Genomic DNA, 20,573 nt, shown 5'->3' on the forward strand with positions numbered 1-20,573 from the left:
ACGGCCACGACCAGTCGGTCTAACCATCCTGCTAACATGTAATAGGGGGTAGTTCAGCATTGAGCATTTGCAAAGACAAGGATCATTCATGATGAAACATGCATAATGAAATAGGTATGAAGGATACCATTTAGTAGTCAACACGACAGCGTGTGCACTACTCAAAATACTATTCTAAGGAATAACTATGGCTTATCCAACTTTGGGGTGAATGTGGTCACGGGATCCTAATGTTAGAGTTAGTAAATTCGTTTAACCCGAATGGAAGAGAGATCAGAGTCCCAGAGTATAGATGAGGAATAAAAGATCCTAATACCACCCAATGGCGACGTGGGCCCGTAAGACACACAGCCTGTTAGTAAAAGTTTTTTTGTAGTGACTAGACTCAACTTTGGCCAAGGAGTTGGAAAGGGGGCTACCTACAGGCAGTCGGCTCTGATACCAACTTGTGACGCCCTCGATTCAATCGTACACTAATCATACATGCAAATGTGTATGATCAAGATCAAGGACTCACGGGAAGATATCACAACACAACTCTAGACACAAATTAAAATAATACAAGCTTTATATTACAAGCCAGAGGGCTCGAATACACAAGAGTCAGCGGAAGCAACAATATCTGAGTACAGACATAAGCTAGACAAGTTTGCCTTAAGAAGGCCAGCACAAAAGCATCTACGATCGAAAAGGGAAGGCCTCCTGTCTGGGAGCCTCCTAACTACTCCTGGTCGTCAACGGTCTCCACGTAGTAGCAAGCATCGGCGATGGCATCTGGCTCCTGGGCTCCGACATCTGGTTGCATCAACCGGAAAGAAGAAGAAAGGGGGAAAAAGGAGAGCAAAGCAACCGTGAGTACTCATCCAAAGTACTCGCAAGCAAGGATCTACACTACATATGCATTGGTATCAATGAAATGGGATGTATATGTGGACTGAACTGTAGAATGCCAGAAGAGAAGGGGAAAGCCTAGTCAATCGAAGACTAGCATCTTCAAGCAGCTCCAAGCATCTTGCAGCATCAGAAGAGATAAGAGTAGCATAAAGTAAAGTAGTAGTAGTGTCATCAACCTCGGCCAGAGATCCTTCCTCGACTCCCTGCGAGAAAGCAATCCCAGAGCCATACTATCCATTTCTCATCTCAAGTATCCAGTTCTAGTTGTATTGATCGGGATACAACTCCAAGTGTCCGTTACCGTAGGACAGGCTATCGATAGATGTTTTCTTCCCTGCAGGGGTGCACCAACTTACCCACCACGCTCGATTAACTCCGGCCGGACACACTTTCCTGGGTCATGCCCGGCCTCGGCCAAACAATACGCCGCAACCCGACCTAGGCTTAATAGAGAGGTCAGCACGCCGGACTAAACCTATGCCCCCAGGGGTCATGGGCCATCGCCCCGGGAACTCCTGCATGTTGCGAACGCGGCCGATGAGCAGACCTAGCTACCTCCTTAAACAAGGCAGGTGCTTACGCAGTCCAACCCGACGCGCGCCACTCAGTCGCTGACGTCTATTAAGCTTCGGCTGATGCATATGACGCGGAACGCCCATACTATGCCCACGTGATGGTTAGTGCTATCAGGCAAGAGGCCCCTCGGATCAAATATCCAAATCGTAGTGGATTAGGAGCACGCGGTAACAAACAGAGACTCACGAAAGATGTGACCCCGTTGCCCCGTCTTGAGGACTTGCGGCAAGGGCTAGGAATGCCCGGCCACGCGCCCTCCAGGTCAACCCGTCTCCACATCACTCGCGGGTACCCCTCAGGGTCGACCCGCCTTTCCAAGCAACAGTTGTAAAGCCCAAGTATCCGTGTGTCCAAACATCAAGGGGAAAACCCGAGGAATCACCCCCGGTGAATTCCACTCGATGTAATCATCAAGGTGAACGTAAGAGGATCCACCCTCGAGGTTCACACTTGAGGGGTTGCACGACAGAGTTGTATCGGAAGTGGTTAAGGAGGAAATCACCCTCGATGACCACGACCGAATAGCTCTACAGAGATCTCATCAGGAGTGATGTATGAAGTTCCACCCTCGGCACTCGATGGTAACTCTGCAGAGTCGAGCAACAAAAGGGGCGTGACATGATGTGAGGTGTCGGGCTCTGGTCTTCGATCCCGTTGATCAGGTCTTCGAACATAAAGCGGGGCAACCGGGACAAGGTGGGGGTCACTGATGGATCACTAACCAACCTATACTAAGCAGTTTAGGATAAGCAGGTAAGGTACAATGAGCAGGTTACAAAAGCAGGCTATGCATCAGAATAGGAGCAAACAATAACAGTAGCAAAATCTAATGCAAGCATGAGAGAATGGAATGGGCGATATTGGGATGATCAAAGGGGGGGCTTGCCTGCAAGCTCTGCTGAAAAGGAAGAAGTGTCGTTGGTGACGTAGTCGATCACAGGGGCAGCATCGGTCTCGGGGTCTACCGGAGAGAAGAGGGGGAAGAAACAGTAAATACAGAGCAAAAAGATGCATCACTAAGCATAACATGTCAATATGCTGTGCAGGGTGTGACCTAACGTATGGCTACACGATATAGGTGAAGGGGGAATTCAACCCGGAAGGTATTCCCGGTTCCGGACCTGTGTCAAACAGATGACCGGAGGGGGAATGTTCCATGTTCAGCCTGCTCGGGGCATGTGACAGATGAACGGACCACGTATTCGGATTCGTCTCGTTTTTCTGAGCAACTTTAATGTAGAAATCATTTTCATCCGAGTTACGGTTTATTTATATGATTTATCAAAGTTTTAAACATTATTTTGAAATTGTTATTATTTAATTTAATTCGAAAAACGGAATTACGACATCAGCCTGACGTCATCATGATGTCAGCAGTCAACTGAGTTGACTAGGGTCAACCTGACGAGTGGGACCCCATTGTCATTGACACAGCTAGTTTAGCAGTTTAAACTAAACTAATTTAACTAGTTAGTTAGCTGGGGCCCACTAGTCAGTGAGAAATTAGGTTAATCTAATTAATTTTGTTAATCTAGTTGATTAAGGGGGCGGTGGCCCACCAGTCAGTGGCACGGTGAGCCCAGTCAGCACGGTTGACTGGTCAACCAAGTTGACTGGACCCACATGGCCCACCTGTCATTGGCAACAGGGAGGACACGTGGCGCCACGTCGAACGTCGGCGCCAGACTGGCTCCGACGAGCCGAAACCACGGTGGAGCGGCCAGGGGAGCATCGGGATTCGCCTACGGGCGTCCGTTTTTTGCGTGACTTGGCACGCTTGAACGGGAAGATGACGTCGCGTCCAACCGGAGTGGTTACGAGGCCGGAGGTGGACAGAGGTGACGGCGACGAGCACCGTAGCGGACGTCGGACTTCGGGCGTCGTAGGAATCTAGGCTACGGCGAGCAAAAAGAGCGACGCGAGGTACCTACGGCGTCTACGCGGGCCAACAAAGCGAGTGGGCATGCGCGCGTGACCAACGGGTCACCGAAACCACGCCGGCGACGAGCGTACGCGGCGGAGGGCTCGGCCACAGTGGGGATGACGGCTACGGGTACGAACGTCAATGAGAGGTGCGGGGAAAGAAGTCCGGAGCTCACCGGGACCTGCAGGTGAGCAAAGCGGGCTCGGGGACGACCGGTCGACGCCGAATTCGACGAAGATCGTCGCGGGTGCAGAGGTTGAAGGTGACGCGGACTCGACGAGGCAGGGACTTCTGGCACGAGCTGGTGGCCGTGGTCGTCATAGGAGCCGACGATGGACCGGCTGGGCTTGCTGGAGGGGCGCGGGGGAGGCGGTCGCCGCGGTAGTGCGAGGTGGGGCGACGGCAATGGCGCTCGGTGAGGTGGGATCTCGCGCGAGAGAGAGGGCAACCAGGGAGAGGGAGCGTCCAGAGGGAGTGGGATGAGTGGAGTGGCAGGGGGAGCCCGAGGGGTCGGCCTCGTCGTCTCCCTTATCCCCTCGTCGACGGGGACAGCGAGGTGGTCCGGTGGGGCGCGCTCGGGCATGTGTTGGGTCGGTGGAACAGGGGCGGATGGCGACCCGAGGGTTTGAGTGGGCCAGATGGGCTGGCTAGCTGGAGTGGGCCGAGGCCCAATGGGAGGCCAGGGGCTCTTTTCTCTCTCTCCCCTCTACTTTTCCTTTTTAATTTCTTTTCTGTTTTTTCAGCAGCTTTTGCATCTTCTTTTTAGACATTAATGACTTTGCAAAATTATGCCACTGGCCAAGAGAATTTCAAAGAATTATTGTGCACTGCCACAAAAAGTTTGTGAGACTTTTGAAGTAGTTTGCAAATTTTATAAATTAATAAGGCATTTAAATTATTGCTTAGGTCACTATTATAAGTAGTTTAGGCCACTTAAACACTTTGCAAAAATGTTGGTTCACCACCAATATTAGTTGTGGATTATTTGGCACATGATGAACATTTTAGTTTTCATGTTTGAGTTATTTTGAATTTCACTCGGAATTTGAAATTGAATTCAATTGGAATTTGAAATGGGAGAGAACCAAGGGTGATCAAACACTTGTTTAGCAAAATGATTAACTTAACCCCAGGGGTTACTGTAGCATCATTACACCGGGATGTTACAATATTCTACGAAGATCTTTATCGGTCAAACCGCATAACAACATAAGTTGTTCCCTTTGTCATCGGTATGTTACTTGCCCGAGAATCGATCGTCGGTATCATCATACCTAGTTCAATCTCGTTACCGGCAAGTCTCTTTACTCATTCCGTAATGCATCATACCGTGACTAACTCATTAGTCACATTGCTTGCAAGGCTTATAGTGGTGTGCATTACCGAGAGGGCCCAGAGATACCTCTCCGATACACAGAGTGACAAATCCTAATCTCGATCTATGCCACCCAACAAACGCCTTCAGAGACATCTGTAGAGCATCTTTATAATCACCCAGTTACATTGTGATGTTTGATAGCACACGAGGTGTTCCTCCGGTATTCGGGAGTTGCATAATCTCATAGTCAGAGGAACATGTATAAGTCATGATGAAAGCAATAGCAATAAAACTAAACGATCATTATGCTAAGCTAACAGATGGGTCTTGTCCATCACATCATTCTCTAATGATGTGATCCCGTTCATCAAATGACAATCTATGGTCAGGAAACATAACCATCTTTGATTAACGAGCTAGTCAAGTAGAGGCATACTGGGGACACTATGTTTTCTCTATGTATTCACACATGTACTAAGTTTCCGGTTAATACAATTCTAGCATGAATAATAAACATTTATCATGATATCAGGAAATATAAATAACAACTTTATTATTGCCTATAGGGCATATTTCCTTCAGTTTCCCACTTGCACAAGAGTCAATAATCTAGTTCACATCGTCATGTGATTTAACACCAATAGTTCACATCACCATGTGATTAGTTCACATCGCCATGTGACTAATACCCAAAGGGTTTTACTAGAGTCAATAATCTAGTTCACATCACTATGTGATTAACACCCAAAGAGTACTAAGGTGTGATCATGTTTTGCTTGTGAGAGAGGCTTAGTCAATGGGTCTGTCACATTCGGAGCCGTATGTATTTTGCAAATTTTATATGTCTACAATGCTCTGCATGGAGCTAATCTAGCTAATTGCTCCCACTTTCAATATGTATCCATATTGAGACTCAGAGTCATCCGTATCGGTGTAAAAGCTTGCATCAGCGTAACTCTTTACGACGAACTCTTTATCACCTCCATAACCGAGAAATATCTCCTTAGTCTTCTAAGGATAATTTTGACCATTGTCAAGTGATCCACTCCTGGATCAATATCGTACCCCCTTGCCAAACTCATGGCAAGGTACACAATAGGTTTGGTACACAACATAGCATACTTTATAGAACCTATGGCTGAGGCATAGGGAATGAGTTTCATTCTCTTTCTATTTTTTGCCATGGTCGTGTTTTGAGTCTTACTCAACTTTACACCTTGCAATATAGGCAAGAACTCCTTCTTTGACTATTCCATTTTGAACTACTTCAAAAATCTTGTAAAGGTATGTACTTATTGAAAATCTTATCAAGAGTCTTGATCTATCCCTATAGATCTTGATGCCCAATATGTAAGCAGCTTCATCGAGGTCTTTCTTTGAAAAACTCCTTTCAAACACTCCTTTATGCTTTCCAGAAAATTCTATATCATTTCCGATCAATAATATGTCATTCACATATACTTATCAGAAAGGCTGTAGTGCTCCCACTCACTTTCTTGTAAATACAGGCTTCACTGCAAGTATGTATAAAACCATATGCTTTGATCACCTTATCAAAGCGTATATTCCAACTCCGAGATGCTTGCACCAGTCCATAGATGGATCGCTGGAGCTTACACACTTTGTTAGCACCTTTAGGATTGACAAAACCTTCTTGTTGCATCATATACAACTCTTCTTTAAGAAATCGATTAAGGAATGTAGTTTTTGACATCCATTTGCCAGATCTCATGAAATGTGGCAATTGCTAACATGATTCGGACAGACTTTAAGCATTGATACGAGTAAAAAAATCTCATCGTAGTCAACATCTTGAACTTGTCAAAAACCCTTTTCGACAAGTCAAGCTTTGTAGATAGTAACACTACTATCAGCGTCCGTCTTCCTCTTGAAGATCCATTTTATTCTCTATGGCTCGCCGATCATCGGGAAAGTCCACCAAAGTCCACACTTTGTTCTTATAGATGGATCCCATCTCAGATTTCATGGCCTCAAACCATTTTGCTGAATCTGGGCTCATCATCGCTTCCTCATAGTTCGTAGGTTCGTCATGGTCAAGTAACATGACCTCCAGAACAGGATTACCGTACCACTCTGGTGCGGATCTTACTCTGGTTTACCTACGAGGTTTGGTAGTGACTTGATCTGAAGTTTCATGATCATCATCATTAGCTTCCTCACTAATTGGTGTAGGAATCACTGGAACTGATTTATGTGGTGAACTACTTTCCAATTCTGGAGCAGGTACAATTACCTCATCAAGTTCTACTTTCCTCCCGCTCACTTCTTTCGAGAGAAACTCCTTCTCTAGAAAGGATCCATTCTTAGCAACGACGATCTTGCCTTCGGATCTGTGATAGAAGGTTTACCCAACATTTTCCTTTTTGGGTATCCTATGAAGACGCACTTCTCCGATTTGGGTTCGAGCTTATCAGGTTGAAACTTTTTCACATAAGCATTGCAACCCCAAACTTTAAGAAACGATAGCTTAGGTTTCTTGCCAAACCACAATTCATATGGTGTTATCTCAACGGATTTAGATGGTGCCCTATTTAACGTGAATGCAGCTGTCTCTAATTCATAACCCCAAGACGATAATGGTAAATCGGTAAGAGACATCATAGATCGCACCATATCTAATAAAGTACGGTTACGATGTTCGAACACACCATTACGCTGTGGTGTTTCAGGTGGCGTGAGTTGCGAAACTATTCCACATTGTTTCAAATGAAGACCAAACTTGTAACTCAAATATTCGCCTCCGCGATCAGATCATAGAAACTTTATTTTCTTGTTACGATGATTTTCCACTTCACTCTGAAATTATTTGAACTTTTCAAATGTTTCAGACTTATATTTCATCAAGTAGATATACCCATATCTGCTCAAATCATCTGTGAAGGTTAGAAAATAATGATACCCGCCGCGAGCCTCAACACTCATCGGACCGCATACATCAGTATGTATTATTTCCAATAAGTCACTTGCTCGCTCCATTGTTCCAGAGAACGGAGTCTTAGTCATCTTGCCCATGAGGCATGGTTCGCAAGCATCAAGTGATTCATAATCAAGTGATTCCAAAAGCCCATCAGCATGGAGTTCCTTCATGCGCTTTACACCAATATGACCTAAACGGCAGTGCCACAAATAAGTTGCACTATCATTATTAACTTTGCATCTTTTGGTTTCAATATTATGAATATGTGTATCACTACGATCGAGATTCAATAAACCACTTATATTGAGTGTATGACCGTAGGAGGTTTTATTCATGTAAATAGAACACCAATTATTCTTTGATTTAAATGAATAATCGTATTGCAATAAACATGATCCAATCATATTCATGCTCAACGCAAACACCAAATAACATTTATTTTAGGTTCAACACTAATCCCGAAGGTAAAGGGAGTGTGCGATGGTGACCTTATCAACCTTGGAATCACTTCCAACACACATCATCACCTCGCCCTTAACTAGTCTCTGTTTATTTTGCAACTCCCGCTTCGAGTTACTAGTCTTAGCAACTGAACTAGTATCAAATACCGAGGGGTTGATATAAACACTAGTAAAGTACACATCAATAACATGTATATCAAATATACCTTTGTTCACTTTGCCATCCTTCTTATCCGCCAAGTATCTAGGGCAGTTCCACTTCCAGTGACCATTTTCTTTGCAGTAGAAGCACTCAGTTTCAGGCTTGGGTCTAGCTTTGGGATTCTTCATGGGAGTGGCAACTTGCTTGCCATTCTTCTTGAAGTTCCCTTTCTTTCCCTTTGCCCTTTTTCTTGAAACTACTGGTCTTGTTTAACCATCAACACTTGATGCTCTTTCTTGATTTCTACCTTCGCTGATTTCAACATCGCGAAGAGCTCGGGAATCGTTTTTGTCATCCCTTGCATATTATAGTTCATCACGAAGTTCCAGTAACTTGGTGATAGTGACTAGAGAACTCTGTTAATCACTATCTTATCTGGAAGATTAACTCCCACTTGATTCAAGCGATTGTAGTACTCAGACAATCTAAGCACATGCTCACTGGTTGAGCTATTCTCCTCCATCTTGTAGGCAAAGTACTTGTCAGAGGTCTCATACCTCTTGACCCGGGCATGAGTCTGAAATACCAATTTCAGCTCTTGGAACATCTTATATGCTCCGTGGCGTTCAAAACATTTTTGAAGTCCCGATTCTAACCCGTAAAGCATGGCACACTAAACTATCAAGTAGTTATCATACCGAGCTTGCCAAATTTTCATAACGTCTATATCTACTCCTGCAATAGGTCCGTCACCTAGCGGTGCATCAAGGACATAATTCTTATGTGCAGCAATGAGGATAATCCTCAGATCACGGACCTAGTCCGCATCATTGCTACTATCATCTTTCAACATAGTTTTTCTCTAGGAACATATCAAAAATAAACCGGGGAGCTACATCGTGAGCTATTGATCTACAACATAGTTATGCAAATACTATCAGGACTATGATAAATTAAAGTTCAATTAATCATATTACTTAAGAACTCCCACTTAGATAGACATCCCTCTAATCATCTAAGTGATCATGTGATCCATATCAACTAAACCATGCCCGATCATCACGTGAGATGGAGTAGTTTCCAATGGTGAACATCACTATGTTGATCATATCTACTATATGATTCACGCTCGACCTTTCGGTCTCAGTGTTCCGAGGCCATATCTGCATATGCTAGGCTCGTCAAGTTTAACCCGAGTATACTGCATGTGCAAAACTGGCTTGCACCCGTTGTATGTGAACGTAGAGCTTATCACACCCGATCATCACGTGGTGTCTCAGCACGAAGAACTGTCGCAACGGTGCATACTCAGGGAGAACACTTATACCTTGAAATTTTTAGTAAGGGAACATCTCATAATGCTACCGTCGTACTAGGCAAAATAAGATGCATAAAAGATAAACTTCACATGCAACCAAAATATGTGACATGATATGGCCATCATCATCTTGTGCCTTTGATCTCCATCTCCAAAGTACCGTCATGATCTCCATCGTCACCGGCATGACACCATGATCTCCATCATCTTGATCTTTATCAACGTGTCATCACATGGTCGTCTCTCCAACTATTGCTTTTGCAACTATTGCTATCGCATAGTGATAAAGTAAAGCAATTATATGGCGCTTGCATCTTATGCAATAAAGAGACAACCATAAGGCTCCTGCCAGTTGCCGATAACTTTAACAAAACATTATCATCTCATACAACAATTTATATCTCATCACGTCTTGACCATATCACATCACAACATGCCATGCAAAAACAAGTTAGACGTCCTCTACTTTGTTGTTGCAAGTTTTACATGGCTGCTACGGGCTTAGCAAGAACCGTTCTTACCTACGCATCAAAACCACAACAATTTTTCATCAAGTGTGTTGTTTTAACCTTCAACAAGAACCGGGCGTAGTCACACTCGATTCAACTAAAGTTGGAGAAATAGAAACCCACTAGCCACCTGTGTGCGAAGCATGGCGGTAGAACCAGTCTCATGAACGCGGTCATGTAATGTCGGTTTGGGCCGCTTCATCCAACAATACCGCCGAATCAAAGTATGACATGCTGGTAAGCAGTATGACTATTATCTCCCACAACTCTTTGTGTTCTACTCGTGCATATAACATCTACGCATAGACCTGGCTCTGATACCACTGTTGGGGAACATAGTATTTCAAAAAAATTCCTAGGATCACGCAAGATCTATCTAGGAGAAGCATAGCAACGAGCGAGGAGAGTGTGTCCATGTACCCTCGTAGACCGAAAGCGGAAGCGTTTTATCAACGCGGTTGATGTAGTCGTACGTCTTCACGATCTGACCGATCCTAGCACCGAACGTACGGCACCTCCGTGTTCAGCACACGTTCAGCTCGATGACGTCCCTCGTATTCTTGATCCAGTTGAGGCCGAGGGAGAGTTCTGTCAGCACGATGGCGTGGTGACGGTGATGATGAAGTTACCGACGCAGGGCTTCGCCTAAGCACTCCGACGATATGACCGAGGTGTGTAATTGTGGAGGGGGGCACCGCACACGGCTAAGACAATTGTTTGTTGTGCCTTCGGGGTGCCCCCTGCCCCCGTATATAAAGGAGGGGAGGAGGAGGCCGACCAACAAGGGGCGCGCGAGGGAGAGGGGAGTCCTACTAGGACTCCAGTCCTAGTAGGATTCAGCCCTACCCTTTTTTCCTTCTACCGGAGGGGCAAAAGGGGAAGGAGAGGGAGTAGGAGAAGGAAAGGGGGTGGCGCCCCCTTCCCAAGTCCAATTCGGACTCCTCCCTTGTGGGAGGCGCACCAGCCCCTTGTGGGCTGGTTAGCCTCCCTCCTATGGCCCATAAGGCCCATATCTTTCCCCGGGGGGTTTCGGTAACCTCCCAGTACTCCGGAAAAATGCCCGAATCACTCGGAACCATTCCGATGTCCGAATGCAACCTTCCAATATATGAATCTTTACCTCTCGACCATTTAGAGACTCCTCGTCATGTCCGTGATCTCATCCGGGAATCTGAACAAACTTCGGTCATCAAATCACATAACTCATAATACAAATCGTCATCGAACGTTAAGCGTACGGACCCTACGGGTTCGAGAACTATGTAGACATGACCGAGACACATCTCCGGTAAATAAACAATAGCGGAACTTGGATGCTCATATTGGCTCCTACATATTCTACGAAGATCTTTATCGTCAAACCGCATAACAACATACGTTGTTCCCTTTGTCATCGGTACTTGCCCGAGATTCGATCATCGGTATCATCATACCTAGCTTAATCTCGTTACCGGCAAGTCTCTTTACTCGTTCCGTAATGCATCATCCCGTGACTAACTCATTAGTCACATTGCTTGCAAGGCTTATAGTGATGTGCATTACCGAGAGGGCCCAGAGATACCTCTCCGATACACGAAGTGACAAATCCTAATCTCGATCTATGCCAACCCAACAAATACCTTCGGAGACATCTGTAGAGCATCCTTATAATCACCCAGTTACGTTCTGACATTTGATAGCACACAAGGTGTTCCTCCGGTATTCGGGAGTTGCATAATCTCATAGTCAGAGGAACATGTATAAGTCATGATGAAAGCAATAGCAATAAAACTAAACGATCATTATGCTAACCTAACGGATGGGTCTTGTCCATCACATCATCTCTAATGATGTGATCCCGTTCATCAAATGACAACACATGTCTATGGCCAGGAAACATAACCATCTTTGATTAACGAGCTAGTCAAGTAGAGGCATACTAGGGACACTCTGTTTTGTCTATGTATTCACACATGTACTAAGTTTCCGGTTAATACAATCCTAGCATGAATAATAAACATTTATCATGATATAAGGAAATATAAATAACAACTTTATTATTGCCTCTAGGGCATATTTCCTTCAGGTCCCACAGTAGGCCCCCATGGCCCATCTTCTGCTATATGAAGCCATTTGCCCTAGAAAAAAATGAGGAGAAGACTTTTGGGATGAAGCGCCACCATCTCAAGGCGAAAATGAGGCAGGAGCACTTTTGCTCTCCAGCAGAGCGATTCCATTGGGGATACTTCCCTCCGGGGGGGCATCAAAGTCTTCGTCATCACCAATGTTCCTCTCATAGTGGGAGGACTCATCTCCATCAACATCTTCACCAGCATCATCTCATGTCTAAACCCTAGTTCATCTCTTGTATTCAATCTTTGTCTCAAAACCTCTAATTGGTACCCCGTGTGTTGCTACTAGTGTTGATTACATCTTGTAGTTAATGCTAGTTGGTTTATTTGGTGGAAGATCATATGTTCAGACTGTCAATCATATATTTATCTCCTCTGATCATGAACATGAATATGATTTGTGAGTAGTCTCGAGGACATGTGAGAAGTCTTGTTAGAAGTAACCATGTGAAGTTGGTTTTCGTTCAATGTTATGATGATGTGTTATGTTGTTCTTCCTCTAGTGGTGTCGTGTGAACATCGACTAAATGACACATTACCATGTTTGGGCCTAGGGAAGGCATTGTGAGCTTAGTAAGTAGATGTTGGGTTGCGAGAGTGACACAAGTTTAAATCCTAGTTTATGCGATATTTCGTAAGAAGCTGATTTGGATGCATATGTTTCATGCTATGGTTAGATTTATCTTAATTCTTCTTCCGTAGTTGCAGATGCTTGCGAGAGGGGTTAATCATAAGTAGGTTGTTTGTTCAAATAAGAACATCACCCTAACACCGGTCCACCTATATAACAACTTACCAAAACAGTGAACACGAGTCAATGGATCATGATGAAGTTAACTAGACAAGATTCTCATGTGTCCTCGAGAACGCTTGGCTCACTATAAGAAACTCCTGGCTTGTCCTTTGCAGTAAAAGGTTTGGGGCCACCTTGCTGCACTTTGTTACTATTGTCACTTGTCACTTGCTACGAATTATATTGCTACCAAACTATCTGTCACAACTACTTTACAATACTTGCAAATAATACACTGCTGAAAACTGCTTATTGACTCCATCCGCTCCTTGTTGGGTTCAACACTCTTACTTATCGAAAAGACTACAATTGATCCCTTATACTTGTGGGCACTGTTCAAAAAAGCGCACCTAATCTAGTGCATACGCGCGCCTATGCGCAAGGCGCTGGCTCAACACCTCGCTTTGCCCATATGCGCCAGGAAAAGCGCTAGGCACTGCTATAGTGCTGCTGTTGCTGTCCTAGGAAAAGTCTTTATCACTGTTGTAGCTGCTGCTGTTGATACTCTAGATGTACCTGTACTACTGCTTTAGTGCCGCTGTTGATACTTAGATGTAGCCTGTACTACTGCTTTAGTGTTGCTGTTGATGCTTAGATGTAGCTTGTACTATTGCTATATTACTACTTTGATACTATAGCAGTACTGTTTTGCTACTGTTGTGTGAAATTTTGATGTGCTAGTAGATGTTGTTACCACTTTTACAATAGTGCTATATGCTACTGCTCCTTGCTTGCTGTCCTAGTTTACATTCTAACACTATTTTAGATAGCAAACTGCTCTTTGTTGCCCGTATCTGTACAATTGTGTATGAAATGCCTAATTACGCCTAATCGCGTCTAAGCTAGAAAAGCGCAAGTAGGTGGCAAAACACATAATTAATGCCTAGCGCTTTTTTGAACTTTGCTTGTGGGTCATCAGACACTTGTCTGGGCCAGTTTCTTTTTACCGGTCACTGACCAGGCCGTGCCGTTCGCCTGGGCGTTTGAGGGGGGTTTCAGGTGCCCGGCTGTAGATGCTCTTAGGCAATTTATGTGTTTTGAGGGGATGTTTGGATTTCCACCAAAGTCCACCCTTTCAATTTTTTGGCTACGGTCAAAACTTTGATTCTTTTTGAATGATTGCCAACTTTTGCAATTCCAACGCTCTTCTGGCAACTCTTCTTCATTTTCCTAGTCAATGACTCAAATGTTTGTTTTTTGAAGGGTAGTCAATGACTCAATGCTAACGAACTCATGGGCAAGCAAAATCCGGTACTAGCTTGAGCATAATCGAAGCACAACCTAGGAATCCTTGTTAATAAAAGACAATTCGGGGTGGGGATTGCAAAGGGGGGGGGGGGGGGGGGGGGGGGAGGGAGGAGCCTAAACCGGCGGTTGAGATCTTGCGCGTCAAACCCAATCCAACGCTCCAGATATCCCTCGAATCCGGTGGCATCCAAATGCTATACAGAACTCTTTCTCCCACCCCGGCCCGCTCACCGCCACTCCTAAAACCCTAGATCTCTCGCCCCCTTCTCTCGCCGCCGCCGCCGCCGCCGCCGCCGGAGGAGGAGGAGGAGGAGGAGGAGGAGGAGGCGCCATGTATCTCTACAGCCTGACGCTGCAGCGGGCGACGGGCGCCGTGTGCGCCGTCATCGGCAGCTTCAGCGGCCGCGACTCGAAGAAGTCGAACGCCGCGGGGTCCTCCACGCAGGAGATCGCCGTCGCCCGCGGCGGCACGCTCGACCTCCTCCGCCCGGACCCGGAGACGGGCCGCCTCCGCACGCTCCTCTCCGTCGACGTCTTCGGCGCCATCCGCTCGCTCGCCCAGTTCCGCCTCACGGGGGCCACCAAGGACTACCTCGTCGTCGGCTCCGACTCCGGCCGCCTCGTCATCCTCGAGTACTCCCCCGACCGCAACCGCTTCGACAAGGTCCACCAGGAGACCTTCGGCAAGTCGGGCTGCCGCCGCATCGTGCCCGGCCAGCTCCTCTCCGTCGACCCCAAGGGCCGGGCGCTCTGCATCGCCGCCCTCGAGAAGCAGAAGCTCGTCTACGTCCTCAACCGCGACGCCTCCGCCCGCCTCACCATCTCCTCCCCGCTAGAGGCGCACAAGTCCCACACGCTCACCTTCGCCCTCACGGCCCTCGACTGCGGATTTGACAACCCTGTCTTTGGTGCCATCGAGCTTGAGTACGGTGACTCTGACCGTGACCCCACAGGGCAGGCTGCTAGCCACGCGCAGAAGCTCCTCACCTTCTACGAGCTCGACCTGGGGCTCAATCATGTTTCCCGCAAGGTCTCCGAGCCGATTGACAATGGTGCTAATATGCTAGTGACAGTGCCTGGTGGTGCTGATGGGCCTAGCGGGCTTCTTGTTTGCTGTGACAACTTCGTCCTGTACCGGAACCAGGGCCACCCGGAGATGCGTGCTGTCATTCCCCGCCGTGTTGACCTCCCGGCTGAGCGTGGCGTCCTCATAGTTGCTGCTGCGACGCACAGGCAGAAGAGCCTGTTCTTCTTCTTACTACAGACTGAGTATGGTGATATCTTTAAGGTTGACCTGGACCACCATGGTGATACTGTTAGTGAGCTGAGGATCAAATATTTTGACACCATACCTGTGGCATCTGCTATCTGTGTGCTGCGGTCAGGTTTCCTCTTTGCCGCTTCTGAGTTTGGCAACCACGCACTTTACCAATTCCGTGATATTGGCCGGGATGTGGATGTTGAGTCCTCCTCTGCGACACTGATGGAGACAGAGGAGGGGTTCCAGCCAGTGTTTTTTCAGCCGAGGGCACTCAAGAACCTTGTCCGGATTGATGAGATAGAGAGCCTCATGCCAATCATGGATATGCGCATTGCAAATTTATTCGATGAGGAAACACCCCAGGTGTACACAGCTTGTGGCCGTGGCTCACGCTCCACGCTGCGCATCCTTAGGCCCGGCCTTGCCATCAGTGAGATGGCCCGATCAATGCTGCCTGCTGAGCCCATTGCTGTTTGGACTGTCAAGAAGAATATCAACGACATGTTTGACGCCTACATTGTTGTGTCCTTTGCTAATGTCACACTTGTGCTCTCAATTGGAGAGACCATTGAAGAAGTCAGCGACAGCCAGTTCCTGGACACCACTCACTCACTGGCAGTTTCCCTCCTTGGTGAGGATTCTCTCATGCAGGTCCACCCCAATGGAATCAGGCATATCAGGGAGGATGGCCGTGTCAATGAGTGGAGGACGCCTGGGAAGAAAACTATCACTAAGGTTGGATCAAACCGGCTCCAGGTGGTAATTGCCCTCAGTGGTGGAGAGCTCATCTATTTTGAGATGGATATGACAGGTCAGCTCATGGAGGTGGAGAAGCAGGACATGTCTGGTGATGTCGCGTGCCTGGCCATTGCGCCGGTTCCTGAAGGGAGGCAAAGGTCCCGTTTTCTCGCAGTTGGCTCATATGATAACACCATCAGGATACTCTCCCTTGACCCCGATGACTGCTTGCAGCCTCTGAGTGTACAAAGTGTGTCCTCAGCCCCGGAATCTCTCTTGTTCTTAGAAGTACAGGCATCAGTTGGTGGTGAGGATGGTGCAGATTATCCAGCCAACCTTTTCCTTAATGCTGGTTTGCAGAATGGTGTCCTTTTTCGAACCAACGTTGACATGGTCACCGGTCAGCTATCAGACACACGGTCTCGATTCCTTGGTCTGAGACCTCCAAAGCTGTTTCCCTGCATAGTTAGCCACCGACAAGCAATGCTTTGCCTGTCCAGCCGCCCCTGGCTTGGCTATATACATCAAGGTCACTTCCTCTTGACACCACTCTCATGCGACACACTTGAGTCTGCTGCGTCATTCTCTTCTGACCAGTGCTCAGAAGGTGTTGTTGCTGTTGCTGGAGACGCTCTGCGTATTTTCACCATCGAACGTCTGGGAGAGACATTCAATGAGACATCTATCCCTCTGCGTTACACCCCGAGGAAATTTGTGATTCTACCAAAAAAGAAATACCTTGCAGTCATTGAGAGTGACAAGGGTGCATTTAGCGCAGAACAGCGAGAAGCTGCTAAGAAGGAGTGCCTTGAGGCTGCTGGTGCGGCGGAAAATGGAAATGGTAATGGGGATCAAATGGAGAATGGTGATGGTCAAGAAGATGGTGAGGAGAGTAACGCACTTCCTGATGAACAATATGGTTACCCAAAGGCAGAATCAGAAAAGTGGGTTTCCTGCATTAGAATTCTTGATCCGAGGAGCAGGGACACAACTTGTCTTCTGGAATTGCAGGACAATGAGGCGGCTGTCAGTATTTGCACCGTGAATTTCCATGATAAGGAGCATGGTACTCTTCTGGCTGTTGGTACTACCAAGGGATTGCAGTTCTGGCCAAAGAGGAGCCTCGCTTCTGGTTTCATCCACATATACAAGTTTGTCAATGAAGGGAAGTCACTTGAACTTCTTCACAAAACACAAGTGGAGGAAGTGCCTCTTTCTTTGTGCCAGTTTCAGGGACGGTTGCTTGCAGGTGTTGGTTCAGTGCTCAGGTTATATGATCTGGGGAAGAGAAAGTTGCTCAGAAAATGTGAAAACAAGCTTTTCCCAAGGACAATAGTGTCTATTCATACTTACCGTGATAGGATCTATGTTGGTGATATGCAAGAGGTATGCTCTCATCGCCTATGTATATTTGTAGCCAAAAAGAGAAGCTGTCGATTTCACTTGTGCACAATATAAACTGGTTATTATCTTAACTACAGACCTAATTATAATGTTAATAGTGAGGGAAAAGCTCATGATATACCATTTACAGATTGGATTAATTCATGTCTGGGTTTGAGAGAGGATAGGGGATGGATTACTTGGAATACTTGAACTTGATAGATATGCATCGTCTATCTCCCATAGGCCTTTTTTAGTCTGTTTCTTTGAGCAATGTTTTTTGAGCTATATTATAGCTAGATTTTTCTGCTTCAAAACAAGGATTTCAGTTATCCTACTCTTGGTTAAGATATCCCTTAGCTGTTATTATCTGTGACAGTTCTGACATTGTATATAGTTTACCAGACTTCTTATGCATTAGTTTCTGGGATGTACTCTAATTATTTTTTGTTGTGTCATCTCTATTCTATGCAGTCATTTCATTATTGCAAGTACAGACGGGACGAAAACCAGCTGTATATCTTCGCTGATGACAGTGTTCCTAGATGGCTTACAGCAGCAAATCACATAGATTTCGACACCATGGCAGGAGCCGACAAGTTTGGGAACATATATTTTGCTCGTCTTCCCCAGGATCTCTCAGATGAAATTGAGGAAGACCCAACTGGAGGCAAGATTAAATGGGAGCAAGGGAAGTTAAATGGTGCTCCAAACAAAGTGGAGGAGATTGTGCAGTTTCATGTTGGTGATGTTGTGACATGTTTGCAGAAGGCTTCTTTGATACCTGGCGGAGGTGAATGCCTTATTTATGGGACTGTAATGGGTAGTGTGGGAGCACTGCTTGCATTCACCTCAAGGGAAGATGTTGACTTCTTCTCTCACTTGGAGATGCATCTCCGCCAGGAGCATCCACCATTATGTGGAAGAGATCACATGGCCTACAGATCTGCTTATTTCCCAGTGAAGGTATAATACTTATGTTTTTACTGTCCTCTTTATCATGCTATCACATCTATCCTGTTCATAGTAATTTATGTTTTGTTAGTGGTGTTGGTCGTTCAAGAATAAGCATGCAAAAGTTATGAAAACATAAATTATAGGCATCACATCTATTCTGTTTATAGTCATTTGGTTTGATAAGTGGGGTGTTAAACTCCATCTTGTTTGTAAGTTTGCATAAATTATGTGAGAAAAAAACTTATTGTTCGGAATTGTGACTGTAGCATTCTGAGTATAATTATGTTCAGCAGGTGTATTATATGCAGTAGAATCCCAACTATATGCAAGTGATAAACTGTGTGTTTGTAGAACCACAGTATAGATCATTGATCGTACTATGGATTATTGTTTAGCAAGAACTACAAGACGAAAACCCAACACAACCATTTCATTCAGAGCAGCTCAAGTTTGGGGTCACTAATGTACTCAACATTTATCAACATATACCCAACACAGCTATTTTCATATAGGGGTGTGTGGCACCCGGGTGCTCCAATGCATTTCCCATGTTGCCACTTCTTAGGATAGAACATCTACTTGTGATCCGCTGGCATTAACTGTATTTCTGTTGGTCCATAAATTGTGTGTATGATGTCATTTGAACTGAATTATAAATGCACCTTAGCTATATGTTCATTCTGTGAGATATTTATGGTCAAAGAATTTAGGTGATCAAACTAATGCACTTTATGCTTTCATTTTGAACCGAAGTGTAAATTGAGTTTTTGTGTTTGATCTTGAGTATTTTTGTTGTTTGTTACAGGATGTGATTGATGGCGATCTCTGTGAGCAGTATCCGGCCCTCCCAGCTGATATGCAGAGGAAGATTGCCGATGAGCTCGACCGAACTCCAGGTGAAATCCTGAAGAAGCTGGAAGACATCAGAAACAAAATCATCTAGGGTCATCGCTTAGCATGAATGAATCTGACTGTCGGAATGCGTCTGTCAAGTCCGCATCGCTGTAAAATATTCATCTCCTCATCCAGTACAGCCGTTATGTGGTGTTTTTCGACACAACACAGCATTCCATAATTCATGAGTCAACAGTGGACAGGACCCGCAACTCGTAATCGTCGGATCTGTATAACCGTTGACGTTGTTGACACTGGCCCAGTTTGCCTTGTAGATTCAAGCGAGAACAGAGAATTAAATGGCTGTACCAGAGTAGTCTTTTTGTACCTGTTAGAACAACTGTTATTTGGCCTGATGTAGCTGAACTTGTTTGATGCAGTGGCGTCTTTTCTGATGCATAGTAGAACTTTCCAAGTTACCGAGTTAGTACAGTTGTTGGTGTTTCGTTTTGGACATCTGTCTTGCTTATGAAGTTTTCTGCTGAATGTGCGGCTCCTCTTGAGTTCACTGACAACGTGGCTCTGCCTAGCATTTTGACTTACTTGATTGAAATGCGTGATATATGATTTTTTTTACTTAGTTGTGAGATTAAAACAACGAAAAACGTACATAATTTTGAACTGTGACATCCCAATGTCGTAGCGCGTCATCTTTTTGGTAAGGGAAACGTTCGCTGGGCCGGTAGCACGCCGCTCGCGAGGCTCCTCCAATCGTTTTCTTCTCCTGAGGTGGATTCTTCCCAACTCCACCAAGCAGGCTCTCATGGCAACGCCCCAAGCTCGTCCAAACCGCCATTGGCTGTGACCACCGCGAGCTACTCCATGACCACAGCTACTTCGTCCATCTCCCGGCTCCCTTTTTTGCTACAACCGGCTTCATTTTTTGCTACAACCGGCTTCTTTTTTGCTATAAACCGAGGATGGCGAGCATGGTGACCACGCACGGTAGCTGTAAGGTTGCATACGAGGTTTTTCCTGCTGGAACCGACGAGGATTCCTGCTACAAGCACCATGGAGCGGTTTTTTCCGAACACGGGGGTGGAGATTGTGCCAGGGCGGTGGCCGGCGGCGACGAGGGGCGACCACCGGTGACGAGGGCGGCGGCCAG

General features: G+C 45.9%; 1 protein-coding gene across 1 annotated transcript; it reads left to right on the top strand.

Moving 5' to 3' along the window:
• The first annotated feature begins 14,387 nt into the window (after nt 1-14,387).
• Nucleotides 14,388-19,892, top strand: LOC109735663 (spliceosome-associated protein 130 A). The gene is made up of 3 exons (XM_020294874.4): nt 14,388-17,617; nt 18,089-18,580; nt 19,377-19,892. Exons 1-3 carry the CDS (start codon nt 14,564-14,566, stop codon nt 19,512-19,514), a joined length of 3,684 nt encoding a protein of 1,227 aa, XP_020150463.1. The 5' UTR covers nt 14,388-14,563; the 3' UTR covers nt 19,515-19,892.
• Nucleotides 19,893-20,573: the final 681 nt, after the last annotated feature.

Source organism: Aegilops tauschii, chromosome 6, assembly GCF_002575655.3.
Source record: "Aegilops tauschii subsp. strangulata cultivar AL8/78 chromosome 6, Aet v6.0, whole genome shotgun sequence".
NCBI classification, from domain to species: domain Eukaryota; kingdom Viridiplantae; phylum Streptophyta; class Magnoliopsida; order Poales; family Poaceae; genus Aegilops; species Aegilops tauschii.